This window comes from Rhinolophus hipposideros (genome assembly GCF_964194185.1).
Source record: "Rhinolophus hipposideros genome assembly, chromosome: 1".
NCBI classification, from domain to species: domain Eukaryota; kingdom Metazoa; phylum Chordata; class Mammalia; order Chiroptera; family Rhinolophidae; genus Rhinolophus; species Rhinolophus hipposideros.
Genome location: NC_138047.1, coordinates 39749350 through 39771528, shown reverse-complemented (window position 1 = coordinate 39771528; position 22179 = coordinate 39749350). Strand labels below are relative to the sequence as shown.

Below are 22179 nucleotides of genomic sequence, written 5' to 3'. Positions count from 1 at the left end.
ATAAAGGAAAATGAGGCAAGGTCATGGATACTGCCATCCCCTTCAGGGTACATGGATGAACTATATAGAAAATCTCTCTAAGTAGTATTCATTAATCAGCAGTTTAGTCGAATGTGTGTATCCTATGTTTTATAAGAAATGTCAGTGGGTCCTTTCCCAAGGGAGTGAGATCATCAGATGAAGGTTCACTTGGTTTCAATGTCCCATATCCTTTTGTAAGACCTTGAAGTTGGCAATGCAGGAAAACAGGAACTCCACCCAAGCTCCGTGAATTGCAGAACTGTTGTGTTGGTTTATGACCATCTGCCCATTCTTCCTGTTATGACACAGCTTGTGAACTTTTACTGGGAATGGTGAAAAGTAAATTCGCAGTTTTCCACAATGAATTGCTGAAGAGGCCTTTTAAAGTATGGAGTGTGCATTGTGTATAGAAGGTGTTTCCTATTGGGTCTGACTCAGTGGCAACTACATTTATTTATTTAATTTGTTTCTAGGTTTACCTAGTGTTTTTCTTGATCCACCAAGGCTCAGCATACAAAAAGACATCCTTACAATTATGGCTAATACAACTCTTCAAATTACTTGCAGGTAAGGATTGATTTTTAGATTCATATTTCCTGTGTCAAGTAACTTATTGTTGATTGACTAAAAATAATTTCCATATAGCAGAATTATAATAGTTTTATAGTAATTGTGTATAAGTAGTGAGGTTTCTAAGAAATTATGTAACAACGAAAAAATGAGAAAGGTCTTCTCCCAAAAATCTGGCACGATTTTGCTGGCGTTTATTTTCTATTGCCGTCTGCCAACATCCCCCCTCCCCCCGCACCACACACACACACATCTTAATAATCAGTAAAGCACCTCGCATACAGTATATAGTATGTAGTAGACACTCAATAAATATCAAATGGATAAATAAAATTAAGAACATTCTCTTAAAGGATAGAGTTGAAGAAGTTTTAGGCCATATTTATAATACTCTGAGTGCTGCCTGGGTATTTGTTTAGTCCTTTTCATGCACTTTATTTCATGATAAAGTTCTGACTGTAATAGCATCTTAATATTCAGCCATTAATGTTACTGAGTGTGTGTTATGCACAGCTAATGAACTTCATGTTCGCACCTGATATTCTGGAATGCCTTTCTTCTCACTTGCTAGCAAGAACTCATGGTATTGATTTATGAATGTAGCTGCAACTTCATGGAAATTTCAAGTTCTTTGAAAGAAGGCTCAATGATGTTACGTTCTTCTTGACATTGACTATCTTCCTTGGGACTTTGCAGAGAAATGCTGCAATAAAAGTAATCTATGTTTTAACTCCTCATTGGTTCCTCTGAGGCTCTTAGTGACATCCTTTCTTTCCTAACCTCACTTCTCATTCTCCTGCTTGCCTACTCTTGTCTAGCCACTCTGGCTTCCTTGCCATTCCCCTAATACTTCACCTATATACCCACTCCAAGGCCTTTACATTTGCTGTTCCCACTGCCGGGAATACTGTTCTTCCCGATATCCATATGGCCCACTTCCTTAAGTCCCCTTCTTCCAGAACTCTTCACTCTTTTTTTTGAATCGTCTATATTTTGTCCATAGTACTTGTAACCACGATTTAAAAAATGCATCCTAATTACTTTTTTTAAGGATGTCAGCTTTATTGAGGTTTATTTACTTTTGTATTGCCCGTCTCCTGGTCCACCTGGACTGAGATTCCATAACGACATGGTTTTTCATTCATTGCTTTGTCTCCAGTCTTTAATAATGTTGGGCACGTAATATTTGTTGTGTGAATGAATGAGTTAATTAATAGAAAACTCAGGATCCCTACAAGTGATTTCTGAAGCTGAGTCTATGGCTTTTTGTCATTTATCAATAGAACCGGTCATTGTTGGTAGAAGTCTATGACTCTGTGGAGAAGTTTAATAAGTTTGAGAACCAAAACTTCTGCTTTCTTAGAAACAGCCTCATAGTGTGGCATTTCACATTAATACGTCCCTGGAATTCATTTTTCAGAGGACAGAGGGACTTGGACTGGCTCTGGCCCAACAATCACAGTGGTTCTGAGAAAAGAGTGGAGGTGACCGAGTGCAGTGACAGCTTCTTCTGTAAGACACTCACAATTCCGAAAGTGATCGGAAATGATACTGGAGCCTACAAGTGCTTCTACAGGGATACAGGCACGGCTGCGGTAGTTTACGTCTACGTCCAAGGTAAGTGCTTCAAAGAAATTCATTTCCCACGTTGATTTACCAGCTATAAAACACAATAGGCACAAAGAAGAATCGAGTTCAACAAAAGGCTCTCCCAAAAGGCTCTTTGCCAACAGGAATATACAAAACTCTTCTCTCCCAAAGCTTCCTCTGAGAATAAGACTCATTGATTTGTTCTGGAGCTTGGGCCCTGTTATATCTCATTTGCCCAATTAGTTTTGTTCTGATCTGTATTTCCAAGGGAAATCTGTGTGCACAATTGGCTATGGAGATTTATAAAAAGCCTTCTGATGTTTGCGAAGAAAAAAAAACTGAAATACTTGAAAAGGAAGGTTCGGAGTGAATTATGGAGAGGTTTCTGTGGAGAGATAGGTTATCTATAGCAGAGTAGGAGATTTTCCCAAGAATGCACAGGGAAACAGCCAAAAGCTCTGGAACTTTTTGGTATATAGGAACTTTTCTTTTCCCTCTTATATTTTATAATAAACAATTCCCATAATCTGGAGCAAATGAAGACGCTGTCTCAAAGGGCCTTTCGAGGACTATGTTCGTTTCCTTTGCTTATGTGGCCTGAGATCTTGTATGATATGCCACATCCTTCTAGAGTGTGAAATTCGGGATTGACACCATGGAGGGCGACTTAACATCCATGTAGGATACAATACAATGTTACATGTATTTAGTATTTATCATATGAATTATTCTTTCTTTTGTGTTTCACAAATCTTCTACCTGAATTTCCCTGTGAAAACCTGACTTAACTAAAGCGATACCTATCATATAATTTAGGGAAATGTAAGTGGTGTATAGTATTTTGCTTGGATGTACTAAATATTTTTTCCCAGTGAAGATGAGCTTTGTACACATTTTATTTATACATTTATATACCTCTTTACATCCCAGAGGATTTGAGTGAAGTGAAGATGGCTTAGACTTTTTTCCAGAATCATCTTTTATAGAACAGGAATTTTCTCAGCTTTGGAAAACACAGTTGCATATTTCCATTTACATTTCAATTGTGTGATATGGTCAGTGCAATTGAAAAATGGAGACCACATCAAAATAACGTATGCCACTCCTGGGTTGTGTAATATTTGAGAATTATTTTTGTCCAGGGCAAGCACAATCCAAGATGGAATTCTGTGCCCTCTTCCTCCCCTTTGCAGAATTTGAAAGAGACAGGGCTCAGATCTTCAAGAATTTCTGGCTCCTTTTGATCTGGCAGTCTTGGGAGACCAGGCTTTCTCAGAAGATTGCAAGGATTTCCTGCTTTTAGTCTGTCTGGAAATAGACTACAAGATGAACCTTTCCCATAATATTTCGTTATTTCCTTCTCCCTGGAGTCAGGAAACTTGGAGACATGTGAAAATCCATTTCATGAGTTTCAGTAAATATTTTATTTTGAGAGGATGGGTGGTTGTTTGGGTTTATTTTGTTTGTTTCCTTTTTGGGGATACTGAAATACAATTGATTTACTGAATAGCTTTAGTCTTACGTCAAGGGGTTAATTTAGCTTCCAAAGGCAAGCGAAGGCTTGCTCTGTAAGCTAACTATGCAACATTTCTTAGCATGTCGATGAAAGGTAGGTCACATTAAGAAGTAGCAAGCCCTAGGCCCGTTTATTTGTACACTGCTCATCTTTGAGTATACCTTCAAATTCTGCTTCCTGTTTAAGAGGTGCTCTAAGATTTTGGTCATTAAGTTTAACAATGGGAAGGAAAACACTGAAGTATTCCCTATGGACAGCACTTTAGTGTTCCCTCTGGTTCCCATCTTACTTCCCTAGTCTTCTGACCCCATCCCCTCCACCAGTGGATGGAGCCAGGAAGTGGGTCCTGGCTTCGAAAGATAATGTCTATGGCATGTGATGGGCTGGATTGGCTGCCTTTCTGTGCTTTCCAGCTGGGAAGGAAACCAAACTTCTGCTGTTCCAGAGAATTAGCTGCCTTTCTCTCCTTTGGTTTAATTAACTCTTTCTTCACTTGGGCCAATCATACTGAAGAGCTCTGAAAATGCTCAGTCAGGTATGTTGGGCATAGCAGTCTGAACCATTATCTCTCTGAGATTTCAAACTTAACTTCACACCACATCATCTCTATCTCTGAGGAATGGGGTAGTTTCCCAGCAGCGCATTAACATTGTATGAACAATGTTTCAATGACATTAAAATTTCTTTTGTTTTCGTCTCACTCTGCCATGGTGACTTTTCAAGTTTTTGTCATCGAAGATATTAACGACTGCTGAATCTTAAACTAAATGCGATAACTATTAAACATTATTTTATAAAGAATCTTATCCTAGTCTTCAGTCTTAAAATACCCACATAAAATTTTCTCTGAAATAGTTGAATTCAAAAATTGTTAGTTATTTTTTGTTTAAGAAATAAAGGTCTTTTGGAATCCATTAATTATTTTCATGGCATTTACATTATTTGCCTAGAGAAAGGGAACATGGACTTTTTTAACATCAATAAAACTGAGTAGGTAAAGTGTACAGATTTAACTTTAAGTTTACTTTAAAATCTATATAGATGAAAAACGTAGTGTATATGAAAAATGTATCTGTGTATATGAAAATGTATATGAAAAATGAAGAAGTATGCTCCTTCATTTTGAAAAGAAAAATTATAATGATCGACCTGTTTAAATGTGGAACCTATAAAATATATTCTACTTATTGATGATACTTATAAAAGGAGTCACTCCCATTCTGGGAGTTTTCTTTCAGATTTTTCACACACACACCCCTCCTGCAGTATATCCTTGGAGCCAGATATCTACCAGCAGATCGACCTGTGGATTCCTTTGCCTAATGTGAAATGTCATTCCCATGACATTTCATGACCATGAATTAATGACCATGAATTCTCTGGTCAGAGTTTATGAACCTGAAAGATAACCAACTTTTCTATTAAATACCATTAATTAAATGGAATTAAATTTTCTTTTAGATTACAGATCTCCATTTATTGCTTCTGTTAGTGACCAACATGGAGTTGTGTACATCACGGAGAACAAAAACAAAACTGTGGTGATTCCATGTCTTGGGTCCATTTCAAACCTCAATGTGTCACTTTGTGCAGTAAGTTACATCTTCAGTCATCTCTTACATTTTCATAATTTTAAGCTAATATTAAGATGGGTAGCCTGTTTATAATATAACATCAATAATGAGATTTAAAGATCCATTAGGGAGGGTCAAATGACCATAAATAAAATCAATTTGTATTCTTAAAAATATTAATTCTTTAGTAGTCATTTTATATGGCTCCACTTTTGGATAGCACTTGATTAAATATTTGATATTCATTTTTCTACCCAGAGGTATCCAGAAAAGAGATTTGTTCCTGATGGTAACAGAATTTTCTGGGACAGCAAGAAAGGTTTCACTATTCCCAGCTACATGATTAGCTATGCTGGCATGGTCTTCTGTGAAGCAAAAATTAATGATGAAAGTTATCAGTCTATTATGTACATAGTTGCTGTTGTAGGTAAGAAGTTTTTTTCTACATTTTGATTATCAGACAATAAAGGCATTCTATATTAAGATCCTAGAGATTAAGGTACAAGGTATAAGGTAAGGGATTTGCAAAATATATTAACTCAAAATATGGTGTTGGGCAACTCATATCTATATGCTTTTCTATCAAATAAACCTATGCACAATCAAGATTTTTTCTTTTCTTGCCAAGACTGAGAATGAAGAAGAATACTATTAACTGAAACATATTTTATGGAAAATTTAATGTTCAGAGCATTGCTTGGCATCAGTTCTTTTAATTATACCAGTATTATGAAAAGTTTAGCAATTTACTAAAGCTGGCCCCTTTGGCTATTGACTACTCAAATCTCACTACTTTTCTATCCATGGAGCTACATCTCTAAGATTCCCATAGGTGTGCTTAGTAAATCTCTCTGGGCCATTTTTTCTGGGAGTTACCAAGTATTGGTGAGGCCCTTGGGGAAAGCTGACATGGCATGTTTTAAAGTTGCATCATTTTTGAAAAAATGTGCCAAGTTGTAGATTTGTTTTCCCTCTCATGTTCTGTTTTTTTCAATTTACTTGCTCTAGGGTACAAAATTTATGATGTGGTTCTGAGCCCCCCTCACGGAGTTGAGCTATCTGTTGGAGAGAAGCTTGTTTTAAATTGTACAGCAAGGACTGAACTAAATGTGGGGATTGACTTCACCTGGGAATACCCTTCTTTGAAGGTAACACTAACAATTTAAAGCCAGATCTCTATATATTGTGATAATCAGCCCCAACAGAGTTTGCTTGCGAGAGATAGGGATCTCTCTAGCCAGATAAAATGTAAATGCCTTAACACACACAAATATACACATCCATACATTTTAAGAGAATTGCAGAACAGACAGCATCCATGGAAAAAAAGATTCAAAGCCAACAACTCTGTCTCACTGATATAATCAGGCAGTGATGAGTAGTATTCTCTGAGTGATTACATCTTCCCAGGTTGTGTTGTTTCTCTGTTCTCCAAAGTCCTTGATCTATTTTCCCTTTGAGTGAGTGGAGTTTCTTTTCAAGAAGTGGCATGAGACACACTTCTCCTTAAACAGTGGCCCTATTTGCCTATGTTTCTGAAGTTCATATCCATCTCATTCCCACTATGTGAGGTTCTAAGAATCCTGATTCATTTGATTCCATTTATTTCTACTGAAACCAAATATTGTCGAAATGTGTTACAAGTTCTGAAGTCACTCTATTAGCAGTAAATAGTGTTCACCAAGGGCTAAGACTTGGTGTTGTGGGTATCTAGAAGCTACTGGGTAATGTTATGCTGGACTTTGGAAATTCAGTAATCTCGTTTTTCAGCATCAGCATCAGAAACTTGTAAACCGGGAACTAAAAGCCCAGTCTGGGAGTGAGATGAAGACATTTCTGAGCACCTTCACTATAGCTAATGTAAACCGGAGTGACCAAGGGTGGTACACCTGTGTGGCTTCCAGTGGGCTGATGGCCAAGAAGAACAGCACATTCGTCAGGGTCCACGGTAAGCTAAGATTTCCTTTGAAATTATGCTGTGCCGTGCAAAGTGAGATAATTTATATAAATGTAGGTCCACTAGTGATTCCTGTTTTGTTCATTCAGAAGATATTTTTGAACTCTTGCTAGGGAGGCCACATGACTTAGAGGTCAAGAGCATAGCTTGGGTTCAAATCCTAACTTTAATGATTAATGATGAGAAGGGCCAGTATATCGCTTATGCTCACTAAATAGTACTTGTTGTAATTGTTGCTGCTGCTATTATTGTTATTACTACAAGCAGAGTGTTATTATCTAAGATAGTTTTCAAATTTTCATTTTATTGCAAGGCTGAGAGTCCTACTTGAATAAGCATGGGCTTTGCAGTTGGAGAAACCTGGATTTAATTACTTTCTGTGGGGCTTTGAGCAAATAATTTCTTATTTATTCTCTTTCACTCACATAAATGTCTCAGTTTAGACGATAATTTATGTGGTACCCAATTTATAAGCCTTGGTAAGGACTTTGGGTTTTATAATATGAGAATGCTTAGAAGGGTTTTGAGCAGAGAGAGAGAAAGATGTGTTCTGGCTTATGTTTTGCTAGGATTACTATGATTTTTGTTTGTTTTTTTGTTTGTTTTTTTTTTTTGTTTTTTTTAGGGAGTAAAGGCAGAAATAGGGAGGCTAATTAGGGGGCTAATTGCAATAATCCAGGTGACAGATGGTGAGTAGCTTGGACAAAGTGGTAGAGGTAGAAGTGGTGAGAAGTGATCTGACTTTGGATATATTTTTGAAGATAGAGCCAAGTAGGATCTGCCTATTGATTCATTGGCTGTGGAGTGTAAGAGAAAGAGAATGAAATATGACCTTTGAGTTTTTAGCATGAGCAACTGAGTGAATGGTGATTTTATCTACTGAGATAGGGAAAATTGAGAAGAGAGTAAGATTAGGGGAAACAGGATTGGGTAGGTTCATTTGGAGACGCCCATTAAACATCCAAAAGGAGACATTTAATTTATAAACCTGGAACCTAGAGAAGTCAGGGCAGGAGATGTAAATTTATGACGCTGTGAATGGCATTTTATGCCTGAGAGTAGAGCAAGGTGTAGATGAAGGAAAGATGTCTGACGACTGACATCCAAAAGGAGACATTTAATTTATAACATCCAAAAGGAGACGTTTAATTTATAAACCTGGAACCTAGAGAAGTCAGGGCAGGAGATATAAATTTATGACGCTGTGAATGGCATTTTATGCCTGAGAGTAGAGCAAGGTGTAGATGAAGCAAAGATGTCTGACGACTGAGTCCTCAGGCACAGGTGGGGTATGTATAGCATCATAGGAGCGGAGGAGAAGGAGCACCCAAGCAGCCCTGGGGGACTGAGAGAAAGCTCTACAGAGGAGAAAAAGCTTGACTTGAGACTTGAGCAATCAATCAGCTTGCAGAGTGAACTTGGGGAGAGAGCAAAGCAAACACAAAGCCGGGGGTTTTGGGAGAAGCTAGAATGTGACCTATAGGAAACATGGGGACTCTCTGAATTCAGACATCTTCACTTGAAATGAAATAATAAACCAAATGACCACTTACAGTAAGTTGACATTTATGAGAATAATTATTTTTATTTTTTTCCAGAAAAACCTTTTGTTGCCTTTGATAGTGGCATGGAATCTTTGGTGGAAGCCACGGTGGGAGACCGTGTGAGAGTGCCCGTGAAGTGCCTCGGTTACCCTCCCCCAGAAATAAAATGGTAACTCTTGGAAATAAATGTAAAGCATTGTGTCACATGAAAGCAAATCCTTAAATTGTACTGATTCCTGGGATTTTTCCCCCCCATAGGTATAAAAATGGAAGACCCATTGAGTCCAATCACACAATTAAAGTGGGGCATGTACTGACTATTATGGAAGTGAGTGAAAAAGATACAGGAAATTACACTATCGTCCTTACCAATCCCATTTCAAAGGAGAAACAGAGCCATGTAGTATCTCTGGTTGTGAATGGTGAGTCCATGCAGTTTTCCTTCTCTGCCCAAAATTTATTAAGCAGAGTTTGATTATGTCTTCCTAAACAGCCAAGCCACCATTCCTTGGTTGCCTGCTGTTCCAGTCACATCATGAATGGGCTCTGGTGTATTAAAATGGTCCAGAGCAGTGGAGTTGAAATGAGGTATAGAACAGTGTGCAGTGGACATGTTTGCTTAAGAGGCTGTATGAATGAACTGTCTGGTGGTCAAATGCAAGATTAAAGTAGATCTCCCCTCGATGGCTAAATGCTGTGAAATAAGAATGCCTATGGGGACAGTTCACAAGTTTAAGCTGTGCTAACTTTGCTCCTGTCTCATAGCATTACATACCTGGCATGCACATGTGTAAGACTCTTTTTGAATTTTGTGGGAAGCTTCTAATTTGACTTTGTAGTTGATGTGTCTGTGATGCCCAGGCAGGTTGACACTGTCGGCTGGTTGGAAGTGTTTCCATTTTTTTTTTTTTAAGCAGGAGTCTAGGATTTGACTCTGAGGCTGGAAAGCTAAGATAGTAAGTTATTGATTTAAGGATGATTTGCTTTATTTTCCCAAATTGAAAGATATACATAAGTGACTGGGTGCGGGGAGGGGGGAAGGGTGTCATAATCAAGTAAATGTGGGAGATGCTAAGTTGATGTAAAACAGGTGTCTTTATTGCAGGACTTCTCAGGGCCTTTAATATGCTAATGTGTTTTGCCATTCTCCAGGGGGAGAGATACAAAGCATTCAAGGTTTAACAAACTTATTTGACCCGAGCATCCCCTCCTCCACCAATAAATTCATCAATATCTTGCCCCAAACACAGTTTGGGAAACTCTTCTCTGTTATAATTCTTTGTTCTCCCTGCTGGCATGCCATATTAAAACTTCAGAATCTTCTTGTGTGACATGAAGTTGCTTCCCCATATATCCTGCCACTGCTCTGTATGTCTGTTGAAGTTGGCTTTATTTCTTTGCTGGGCTATCAGCTTCAGGGAGTATTTTAAAGATAACAGCATCCAGAAATGTCGCATAGAAGCCACTTGGGAGTAGAGGATTGGGGAGTGGAGAAAAGGTGGAAAGCTGATAAGTAAGGTGGGGGGAAGGAAATGAACAAGAAATAAAGATATAAAAATGGACAGTGAATAACCCCATATCATTAATTGATAAGTAACTAAACATTTGACTTGCTCTAGCATTTACCCTGCTATATAAAATAAGCATAAAAAAGAAGTCAAGTTTTGACAGTATAATCTAAGGCTTTAGGTTGAAAGTGATGAGGAAATAGTTTCATATGAATGACTTTGGAGCCAAAAAAGAAAGAAAGGGAAAAGGGAGAGAGGGAGGGAGGAAGGAAGGTGAAGAAGGAGAGGGAGATGATGGAGAAGCAGAAGAGGTGAGTGACCCTGAGCAAGTCATTTATCTTTTCTATGTTTCATTTTTCTCATGTGTAAAATGGAGGACAATAATAGTGGTTGTGTGGATTAAATGAATTAGTCAATGTAAAGAACTTAGAACAATACTCGTTACATAATACATGTATTTACGATATTATTCACAACCAGGTCCTTTTCTTTTTGCCCTAATCTTATGAGACTGGAGGACAAGGAGAATTATCCTTATAATGTAGATGAGAAAAACTAAGGCACACAGTGGCGAGATATGCACAGAGTCATTCAGCTTATTGTATTGTTATTATTGTTATTGTTATTATTATTAGTAGTAGCAGTAGTAGTAATAGTAGTAGTAGTAGTAGTAGTAGTAGTAGTAGTAGTAGTAGTAGAAGTAGTAGTAGTAGTAGTAGTAATAGTAGCAGTATCACTAGAAGTCAGGTATCTTGTTTCCAAGTCTATATATTCTTTGAGAAACCAAATGGGAGCAAAATCATCTGCTAAGAAATACGTAGGCTTTAGTTGCTGAAAACTTCTATTTTCCATTCCTCAAAACTGATTGACAATTCAAAAGGTGTTTTTCCCATATCCAGTCCCACCCCAGATTGGCGAGAAATCTCTCATCTCTCCAGTGGACTCTTACAAGTACGGCACCACCCAAACGCTGACGTGCACGGTCTATGCTGTTCCTCCCCCAAGTTACATCAACTGGTATTGGCAGCTGGAGGAAGAGTGCACCTACAACCCTACGTGAGTAGGGCCGTGCCCTCTTTTCCTGCCTTCTTGCATTTCTTCCAGCCAAGCTCTAATCTGATTCCATTCTAAGCTGAGATGGCTATCTTTAAGAAAGTTATCTGTGGATACCTGATCATGGCACTGTACACCAGAAGCTAAACATTAATGAATGCCAACTATAATTTTATATATATAATGTGATGGCTCAAGGTCGGAGGGATAGTGGATGGGGGGAGGGGGGTTCACAGTGTGAGGGATATAAATGATGAACGTCTAAGTATTACCTTGTCTTGTACACCTGAAACTAATAAATAAATAAAGAAAGAAAGAAAGAAAGTTATCCCTCAGGTGGTACTGTGATCTCCTTTCCTTGGGGCATTCTGCTTTGAGATTAGCTAGCTCTCTCTTCCTAGGTTAGCCCTGCTGTACCTTTGCAAATGCAGGCTCTTTGCTCACTTCACTAATTGCCCATCTTTGTTTTCTTTCTTTATACAAATCTCCGTATCTCTCCTTATCTGGGAGAAGGTTCATCTTGAGGAAGTGCTGCTGGTTGCAAGGGACAGATAGACCTAGCTGCAGCCCTCAGCCTCAGGCCCAGCTTATCAGGTTCTAACACAAGTCCAGACATCCTTAGGAAAAAAAAAATAACAACAAGCCACCCACCGCCACCCTACACAGTTCACTTCCTGTTGTTGTTTTTGAGATGGCTACTGCTAGTTTCTTCCTCAGATGCTCACCATTTCCTACACAAAGGCCATAGTCCCAGAGAGATTACTTTAAGGAGCCCAATGGCTTCTGAGTTTCCTTGGCTTCCTTTGAACTAAATTAACTTGAATTGTCTTGTCGATCCAATTTATGAATGGAAGTTTATTCCCAGAATAGCTGCTTCCCTCCTGTATCCTGAATGAATCTACCTAGAACCTCTTCCTTCATTGCTGAGGCCTATTTTTAATTGGCACCAACTCTGGTAACATGGTAGGGTGTATTGAAAGTTACTCCTGCGAACATAATAACCAAAGTCTGGCTCCTTTCCTTACTATTGATTTGAATTAATGAAAAATTAGATCATAATACGATCTGTTATCTTTTTCTTATAGTCAAACTGTATTAATGACAAACCCATATACTTGTAAAGAATGGAGAAATGTGAAGGATTTCCAAGGGGGAAATAAAATTGAAGTCAACAAAAATCAAATTGCCCTAATTGAAGGAAAAAACAAGGTGAGTTTAAAGTTCTTTAATTTGAAAATCTGTCTCTCTTTCTCTCTCTTTTATGGAAGGATGGTGTGGAAACAGGGTATAGTATGTGAGAAATATTGGAGATTGATAATCAAATAAATTAGATGATAAAATACTAGCAGATTAAGTCAGTTTGAAAACACCATTGACTTTTAGATGTACTAATGTCTTATTCATAGCTTAGAGAAAGATAAAACACATATGCCATTAAATCTATACATCTGTTGTAAGGTGATTCTGATTTTACAAGTATGAAAATGAGAAACTATATTATATTAAAACACATGGTTTCAAAAGCCCGTTTTGTGTAATGTGTGAGCTCCACCAGCATAATTATACTTGCATAGGTTTGAGAGTGGTCACTGTAGTAGTATGAGTGGAGTAGGCAGGTCATAGCGGTTGTGGGGACGGCTGGATTTTAGTCTGAATAAAAGTGCATAAGCACCGCCTCCTTTGTTTATAGCCTGGGATTTTCTTTTTCCACAGACTGTAAGTACCCTTGTTATCCAAGCAGCAAATGTGTCAGCTTTGTACAAATGTGAAGCGGTCAACAAAGTTGGGAGAGGACAGAGGGTTATCTCCTTTCACGTGACCAGTAAGTATTGCTCTCCGAGGGGTGGGCTGGTTCTCTTGCCAAGTAGGTGCTGTCTGATACTCTGTAGCCCTTGCCGTTCCTATGAGTGGCATGGTACTTAGGGAGAGGACTTGCATTGATAAATGATACTTTTGTTCATGAATTGAAATTCCTCAGGTAGATCCTGGGCTCATCTGAAGTCAAACCATCTGACTTCACTGGAGAGAGAGTGTTTCACACAGGCTTTTGAATCATAAGTCCTACATCATATTCATGTTTCTGTCATCAGAGCCTAGCACAGTGATTGGCTTATTGGGATTCAGTCAATATTGGTGGGCTTGTTGGTGACCAGTTGACAAGGTTTGGTTCTGTGGAAGCCGTTATGACAGGAGCAGTGCCCTCCCGATGCTGGTTTTGTCTATTCATCTTAGTTTTATGGCTAAGCTTTAGATGATTGGAGAGTTGATAAATTTACATTTCCAAATAATATATTTTGGTACAACAATTATATTTTGGGACCTGAATTGTCCAGTTTTGTTGCCTCCTTGTATTATATCATCTGGGATTGCTAAAGCTTCACTTCCCCTGGTGTTTTACAGCAGTTGGAAAGCAACAAGAAGACAATAGTGTGCTGCCCAAGTGGAATTATTATCTTCTAACCACAGGTTTTACATTTCAGGGGGTCCTGAAATCACTCTGCAGCCTGGCGCCCAGCCAACTGAGCAGGAGAGCGTGTCTCTGTTGTGCAGCGCAGACAGAACTACATTTGAGAACCTCACATGGTACAAACTTGGCCCACAGGCTGTGCCCCCACCTGTTTGCAAGAACTTGGATGCTTTTTCGAAAATGAATGCTACCATGTTCTCTAATAGCACAAATGTCATTCTGATCATGGAGCTCCAGAATGCATCCTTGCAGGATCAAGGAAACTACGTCTGCTTTGCTCAGGACAGGAAGACCAAGAAAAGACATTGCGTGGTCAGGCAGCTGACAGTCCTAGGTAGGGAGGCAACCCTGGATCTCCCAGAGGCCATCAGAATGCCTTAAATGTAGTGCTTTCAGGTGCTGAGCCAAGATTGCCATCCTCTAAGAACTTATGAAGTTGACTGGTACACACTTGTCTTATTCATTTGAGGCAGAAGGAAGCTAATAATGGTGAACTGATGTATTAAAAAGAGAAAATAGCATGGGTCTTTCCAATCAGTGAAGGTGGAATAACTCTGCAAGGGATTAGCCTGAACCAGGGAAATTTCTGCCTTATCGTTGGGCATTCATTTATTTAAATAGACACATATTTATTGAATGTCTAGTGTGAGCTAAGAGGGTGAACAGGTAGACCGGATGAGAACACAGATATCCATGGGCAGTCATAGTACAGTAAGGTCTCTGTGTCCATGTGGACATAAAATGTTTTCTGTTTTATTCCATGCTATGCTCCAGTCCTAGAACATAGCAGTACGTGCTAGATGCTAGTGGGATACCTGCTACATGAAGAATGTACTGGGGGGATTGTTTAGGACCTATGAGAGCCCATGGGAGGGGTGCTACACTAAAGCCTGTACCTCTGTGTCATCTCAGCGTAGTTCAAGGTCCGTGAGATGACAATTTTAGTGAGCACATAACTTTGAAAATTTCCTTCGAAGCCACTCTCTGCACCTCATCTAACCTTGTGCTTTGCACAAAATCTGTGTAGCCATGGCTCTGTCTTGGCAGATCAGGCAAATTTGGGGAGTTTCTCTTTGTGCCATTGCCTTCCATTTTCTCCTGTTCTTTGTGTCCTTCCTAGTTTTTAGGATGCATGTCTTCTGTTTTTTATTGTTATGAAGGGAATTGCCAAGGTAAACTAATCTATACCCAGTTTTTGAGGATACCGGCTTCAGAGGCCTTGGCATATTTTTCAGAGGTATCTTCAGATGGACACTAGAATAGTGTAAGACTTGCTAGTGTAAGACTCGGGTGTAGAGAGAAGAGATATTTGGGGGTGAAGTCATTCTAGGACTCTTCAAATCACATCACATTTATGACCATATTTTCTGTTCACCTTGGTGACTCGTCTGGTTTCAAGCTAATGGAAGAATTCAGAAAGGAATGTGAAAGAGGCTCCTGGCTTTGCCATGCCCAGGAACTGTATGCTCACAATGAGCTGGTTACTTCCTTAAGGACTCCCAGGTTGTTTCCCGAACATTATTTTTAGAAACAGACTAGAATCCAGGACATTTACTTTAACTCCAGTATAGTTTACTTATTGAAGTAATTTCATTTTGCCAAGTGTTGAAATGGATTCTTTCAGTAAGATCCCTTTTGATGTTCAGTTGATTTGGACAAGGTATTGCCACAGCACTTTGATGATTTACAGGAAAAGGGTAAATCTAAAGTTTTGCTGTACATGTAAACAAATACTCATGGGCTTAATTTTTTTTAAATTTAAATAATTGGACTTTCCTTAGGTTATTGTTGTTTTACTTGTGTTCTCATGGAAAAGCGTTGGACTAATCTTTTAGGCTCACCAGATGCTATTAGTTCACCTGTTTACTTAGTTGCAGGGACTTGGGCAAGTCGTTTAATCCCCTGAACTGCAGTTGCTTCATCTGTAAAATAAGGCTAGCACTCCTGTCCATCGTGACTGAGAGTGAGTGACAGAAATAGTATCAATGAGATTTGTAAAAAGTACCAAGTACACATAAGGCATTCTTTGTTTGTTGAATTACCCTGAAGTTTTGCACTTTCTAGGAGAAACATGGCAGAATTCTAGGGTGCCTCTGGCTAGAGCTTTCATGGGAGGGAAGCCATATCTGATAGGTGGAAAAAGCCAGAAGCTGACAACCTTTGTTTTATGATGTGGTTACCAGCTTGAATCACTAACATGAATGTTCAAAGAGATACAGTCATCTGTATGAGCTGTCCTGACCTATTGGTTTCATTTCACTTTGTTCAGTGACCAGTGGTAGTGTTATCAACCTGTGTGTGTTCAGCTTGGTAAATCAGCAGTTTACTGATACTCAAAGCATTTCAAATACTATACCTAAATGTTCTGTTTTCTTTTTGTGTGTGCATAGAACGTATAGCACCAATGATGACCGGAAACTTGGAGAATCAGACAACAAGTATTGGTGAAACCATCGAAGTTTCATGCACAGCATCTGGGAATCCCTCTCCACGGATTTCATGGTTTAAAGATAACGAGACACTTGTGGAGGACTCAGGTGAATAGAACATGCCTATCTCTCTTTGGTTGCAGAATTTTCCTGGAGATGTTGTCTAAAATCCATATTGTTTCTTCATTTGTCTTAGAAGGAAAAAAATAGCAATCTTTCTGTCCATGGTCCAGCTCATTTCATAGACTCAGAATCAGAGTATTCAGAACCTTGTTGAATTCTTATGGAAGCCAGCGGTGATGGGTCAGCAGTTGATCCTGTATGACTCTTTGGAGTTAGATAATAGCCCAAGATGAGGAGCAACATTCATATTTTTAAAAATATTCCTGAAAAACTCCACCAGACCATGTTGTAAATAAAAATAATCTTTTTTTTTTCCTTTTTCAGGCATCGTACTGAAAGATGGAAACCGGAACCTAACTATTCGCAGGGTGAGGAAGGAGGATGAAGGTCTCTACACCTGCCAGGCATGCAATGTCCTTGGGTGTGCAAAAGTGGAGGCATTTTTCATAGTAGAAGGTCAGTGGGACTTCATAAACATACCAGATGATTTTTAAAAACTAGCTTGTATCTTACATATACACATTAGGTTCTGGGAAGGTTATAGGTGATTTTTGATATTCTTTGTATTTTGTAAATTTTCTACTATAAGTATATATTATTTTAACCAGAAAACACAATTACTGTTATTTTCATTCTATTTGCATCACATTTCTATCTCTGCAGTTCTCCTTGTAGAAAAATTAATAGCCAGGCAGATAGAATATCCTTTTTTCCCTGATTCTTTCTTCATCTGAATGGCTCAATTAACTTGTTATGGAATTATACCTCTATATTTATTTGGAAAAACATTAGAATTACTGCCTAGCCATGAAAATCAACACTATCCAAATAGTCACAAAGGTTCATAGTTTTCCCTGGATAATTAAGATTCATTTGTGAGCAATAGATCATTGCTTCTCTGAAATGGAAAAATTTGAGTTCTTACCTAAATGTGAAAGGAAACTTGTATGTATATGCAGGAATGATTGAAATCTGGCATTTTTCTCAGATGGAAAAGGTAATTTGTGACAGAATATTTTATCTTCAGAAGTATATTCCTATGCCTTTTAAAAAAAATAACCCATCAAGGGGACAATGAAAGTGCATTATGTGGGTGAAGGAATGATATGCAAGGGGAAGAAAGAAGGATGGTGACAGATGGAGGAATTGACAGATTTCTATGAACTCATTCTAACGTGTCTCTCAAAGTCTAGGATGTACTCCCTTTAATCTGTTAAATCTCTGTTGCCAAATATCGCATCTCAATACCTTGACTTATTTTCAAATCTGTAGGCTTATAACCATTTTATAAACTGCACTTGCAAATAAAGATTTCAAGTGCATGAAATAAATAAAGATTTCAAGTGATGTGGTGGTTTGGCCCCTTCCAACGTGCTTCATGTTTTAGGGCAAATCCTAAGGTAGACTTCCAGTTCTCTCCTGAGCTCTGTCTCATCTCCATTGACTCTCTGTGGCTGGTTGCTGATATCCAACGAGGTAATATTGGCACAGGGATTATATTTACTTCTCACCTGAAGAGAATACTAAAAAAGGAAGAGGGAAATATTTAATTTTCCTGCTAGGTTCCCAAATGTTATTATGGGAATATTAACATACAAACTTATATAGACAATTGAATCTTTGAATTTTTTACTTTGCTTAAATGGATTTTAAAATCTCTGTGTGTCAGTTACTTCAGTAGGACCACCAGAGAAACAAAATCTATTTCCACATATCCTTGATGCGTGTCTCTCAACTGTTACCTCGTATTTTGCTAACTAATTACTCAATACTTGTCTTTCTGCGTTCTTGAGGTTTCTGTGAGTGGGAGACTCATAGCTTCGATTCACACTGCCCTCATCCGATGAGAACCCTAAGTGATAATTGCTTCCTTATCACTTGTTTGCTAATCACTCGTAGTGGAAAGCCTCCTCTGGGTTTAATTTCTCCACTCAGAGCTGTCCTCTGGAGCCCTGAGCTTCTGCAGCTTTCCTTGTCGACCTCTAGCTTTTTCTCTTTCTCTTCATGAATGGTTTTAAACTCATATTGCTGGACCATGTTGCATGTGCTCACTTTGGCTTTCTTTTTCTCACTCAGGCTCCTGACACACAAGGACAGGGTAATGTAGTGGTTAACTGGTGTCAGACAGACCTTGTTTAACTCTTGAACATTCTACCAACTGGTGGTGTGTCCTTGATGAAGTAACTTAACCTCTCTGAGCTTGTTTCTCCATCTGAAAACTGAGGGTTGTTAAGATTAAGTAGGATGACACATTTAAAGTGATATATGAGAGCACCTAGTAGGTGTGTGATCATCAATAACTCTCTGGCCAAAGATTTCCCTACTTGGTTTCTTAAATGATCCTTTCTCAAACTCTATATAGATCAAAACATAGACTATCAGTGTAAAACCAGATGTTTATCTTCTCCAAATGGAAATACTTTTCTTCTTAATAGAACATGATCTGTTTTCTTTCCATCAAAGTTGGCTCTTCCTCCAAACACTTTCTATGCTTGTCTTTGAAGACATTAATATTTCTATACTTAATTATTTTAAGATTTTACTGTTGGAAGTTTTCATGAGCAACATTTTTTTAAAAAATTAAAGTTTATTGGGGTGACAATTGTTAGTAAAGTTACATAGGTTTCAGGTGTACAATTCTGTAATACATCATCTATATATCAGATTGTGTGCTCACCACCCAGAGTCAGTTCTCCTTCCATCACCATATATTTGATCCCCCTTACCCTCATCTTCCACCCCCCTCCCCCCTTACCCTCTGGAAACCACTAAACTATTGTCTGTGTCTATGAGTTTTTGTTTCTTCATTTTTTTGTCTTGTTCTTTTGTTGTTTTCGGTTTTATATACTACATATCAGTGAAATCATGTGGTTCTCGACTTTTTCTGTCTAACTTATTTCACTTAGCATTATACTCTCAAGATCTATCCATGTTGTTGCACATGGCACTATGTCATCTTTTGTCATGGCAGAATAGTATTCCATTGTGTATATATACCACATCTATTTTATCCATTCATCTATCGAAGGGCACTTTGCAACATTTTGCGAACTAAATTATCCACTAACAACATTACAGACTTCATCCAAGTTAGAAGTTTGTGACTATTATTGTTTAGGATTTCTCAATGTTGGTAAGTTTGAGATCTTGCTTTAGTGTTGAACTTTGTTGTCTTATATCAAAAAGTGTAAGTTTCTAACTGTTGATGCTTATTCCATTGTGTCTTTCCAGGTGCCCAGGAAAAGACGAACTTGGAAGTTATTATTCTGGTAGGCACTGCTGTGATTGCCATGTTCTTCTGGCTTCTTCTTGTCATCATTCTACGGACGGTTAAGCGGGTAACAAAATAATTTCTCTTCTATGCCATGCACGTTGGTTTTCATGATTAATGAAAGCTGACTAGGGCTCTTTGAGTTGTATCTTCCCATTATTATTGGCTCAATGGACACAGTTTATTTCCATACAATAACATTCTTGCCCACTTTCTGTTGGCTGGAGCATAGGGCTTTAATTGATAGAAGCCTCTAGAGGGGAAAAGGGTTTGGACTGTCTAGCGTAATTAAGATTTAAGAACTGAATTCATTTGGGAGTTGAGGGGACACTGAAAACAGGATTATAATAGGACTACTGTTAAAGGCCATGAGTTTTATTTGAAAATGAGACATCAGGAATGGGGCTGCCAGCAAAACAATAACAAATACACAAAACAACAGCCAAACAACAGAGTATGTGTGACTTAAAGAAGGAATGCCTTCCAGGCCAATGGAGGGGAACTGAAGACAGGCTACTTGTCCATCGTCATGGACCCAGATGAACTCCCTTTGGATGAGCACTGTGAACGGCTGCCTTATGATGCCAGCAAATGGGAATTCCCCAGAGACCGGCTGAAACTAGGTGTGTTTTCAAGTGATAGCGATTTGATACTGGGTTTATCAGGCCGTCTCTTCTTTTTTGAGGAGGATGACCAATCTGGTCTATTCAAATGTTGAATTCTGGTTGAGGAGCATTCACTCTATCTCTTGAATTTGAGTAATCATCTTTTTAGTCACTTAGATGTCGGGTCCCTCATGACCATCCAAAGCAGGACATTTGGAGAGTGAAAGGGGAGATATTAAATAATTAAACCAGCGCACGGAAGTAAACTGTACTGTTCATATTAAACGGGGGTGTGTGGTCACCCTATCTGCTTTGAATCTCTGCGTGTCCCTCTGGTGGTGTATTAACCCGTCTGTTTTGTCGCTGCTGCCCTTGGTCACTGTAGGTAAGCCTCTTGGCCGTGGCGCCTTTGGCCAAGTGATTGAAGCAGATGCCTTTGGAATCGACAAGACAGCAACCTGCAAGACAGTGGCCGTCAAAATGCTGAAAGGTAAAGCAACATTATATGGTGATATGTTCCTGTATCACCTGTATCTGTTCCATCTAGTCTTTCAACACGAGGATGGGCTTCTAGCTTGCTAGCCAAGCATGCAGTTAGCCTATACATCTTTGTGCAAATTGGAAAACTGTTCCTCTCTTATAGCCTCATGCAGGGTACGCAGCCAGGCAGGCAAAGCTGGGGGTGGGTTTCAGGGATCCCCCTACTTCCCCAGCTTACTGGGGGGTCCTTGTGCAGGGCTCCGCTTGCACAACTGTACTTAGTGGCTATAGGTAAAGAAAAACACCTTGGTTATATCAACACTGTTTTCCAATATATTATGGTGCATTAGTAAGATAATTATAGGTCATCCAGAAATATGAAAACAAATTTGATGTAGTAAGTAAAAACAGTAGAGTAGAAAAACAGCATGGTCCCTAGACTTAAGAATGTATATAAAAGATTTCACATATGACAGATAATATGCAAAATAAGAACGGTTGTGCTAGGAAAACAGGATTATGGGTGATATTTAAAAAATTAAAAGCTTTATAACCAATTGTTAATCCTAATAGTAATGTAATTCTGTTTTGCCGTTTTAATTTGGGGAGGTGGTTCGTATAGAGCTCTTTGTTCCAATTGTGAGGTGCTTTCATTGAAGGAGATGATGCCACCTACCCTTTGCCATAGGTCTTGTGCATTTCAAAGCCATCTTGTCCTTTTGCCTGTTCTCCCTTGTGGCAAAGGGGATATGTAATTTTGATCTGGCTCATCAGGACCTGAAGGTGTGGGCTGTGTCTGGATTAGAGGGAAGTGTACTGGTCGGTACTGGACCAAACTTACAGTCTTAGCCTCATCAGCCCTGTGTGCCAACTGGCCTTGCCAGCTGGCCCTTGTTAAGTTTCCTGCTCAGCACAGATTGGCAAGAACTTCAGCGTAGCCCCTAACACATGAGGATATTTAATACATGGTGTTGCTTCCTTATGAGGAAGCACCGAAATAATCAGGCCCTAAGAAACATAGTAAACCTGATTTATGAAAATCCAGTTTTGTAAAAGAAGAAAATCTGGGCATGATTCCATTTGCAGACGTATTCTCCACTTTGCAAAAGACTTCACAATGGATTCCTTTAAATATAAAACATTCTGGGTGCACTTAAAGTAAGAATTTGATTTAGAACTAAAAATTATAATTTGTACTTGACTTTTGGGGGAATGCACATAGTCTGTAAATTGCGCTAGAGTTGTGTTGTCCCTGGAGAGGAAGTTGCACACATGCATCGATCTTCCTAAGTAATGCTCACATTTATGATCTCCCCTTTTCCCCTGTATTTGTAGAAGGAGCAACACACAGTGAACACCGAGCCCTCATGTCTGAACTCAAGATCCTCATCCATATTGGCCACCATCTCAATGTGGTGAATCTTCTAGGTGCCTGTACTAAGCCAGGAGGTGAGTATCTGTAATGGTCCTG

The 22179-nt window shown here is 38.8% G+C and overlaps 1 protein-coding gene across 3 annotated transcripts in view; it reads left to right on the top strand.

Annotated features, from left to right (window-relative positions):
* KDR (kinase insert domain receptor) overlaps positions 1 to 22179 on the top strand; it is a 142483-nt gene that overhangs the window by 101612 nt on the left and 18692 nt on the right. For 2 of the 3 annotated variants that reach the window (XM_081054279.1, XM_081054277.1), the window contains exons 2-19: positions 495 to 588; positions 2012 to 2208; positions 5159 to 5289; positions 5530 to 5698; positions 6280 to 6419; positions 7042 to 7219; positions 8827 to 8941; positions 9031 to 9194; positions 11180 to 11336; positions 12419 to 12542; positions 13047 to 13155; positions 13814 to 14134; positions 16191 to 16337; positions 16677 to 16808; positions 19584 to 19690; positions 20111 to 20246; positions 20614 to 20718; positions 22044 to 22157. In XM_081054279.1, coding sequence (XP_080910405.1) covers positions 557 to 588; positions 2012 to 2208; positions 5159 to 5289; positions 5530 to 5698; positions 6280 to 6419; positions 7042 to 7219; positions 8827 to 8941; positions 9031 to 9194; positions 11180 to 11336; positions 12419 to 12542; positions 13047 to 13155; positions 13814 to 14134; positions 16191 to 16337; positions 16677 to 16808; positions 19584 to 19690; positions 20111 to 20246; positions 20614 to 20718; positions 22044 to 22157 — 2578 coding nt within the window. In that variant the 5' untranslated portion in view covers positions 495 to 556. Of the gene's footprint in view, positions 1 to 321; positions 408 to 494; positions 589 to 2011; positions 2209 to 5158; positions 5290 to 5529; positions 5699 to 6279; positions 6420 to 7041; positions 7220 to 8826; positions 8942 to 9030; positions 9195 to 11179; positions 11337 to 12418; positions 12543 to 13046; positions 13156 to 13813; positions 14135 to 16190; positions 16338 to 16676; positions 16809 to 19583; positions 19691 to 20110; positions 20247 to 20613; positions 20719 to 22043; positions 22158 to 22179 lie in introns of those variants that run through there. The other variant, XM_081054278.1, reaches the window with a different exon arrangement.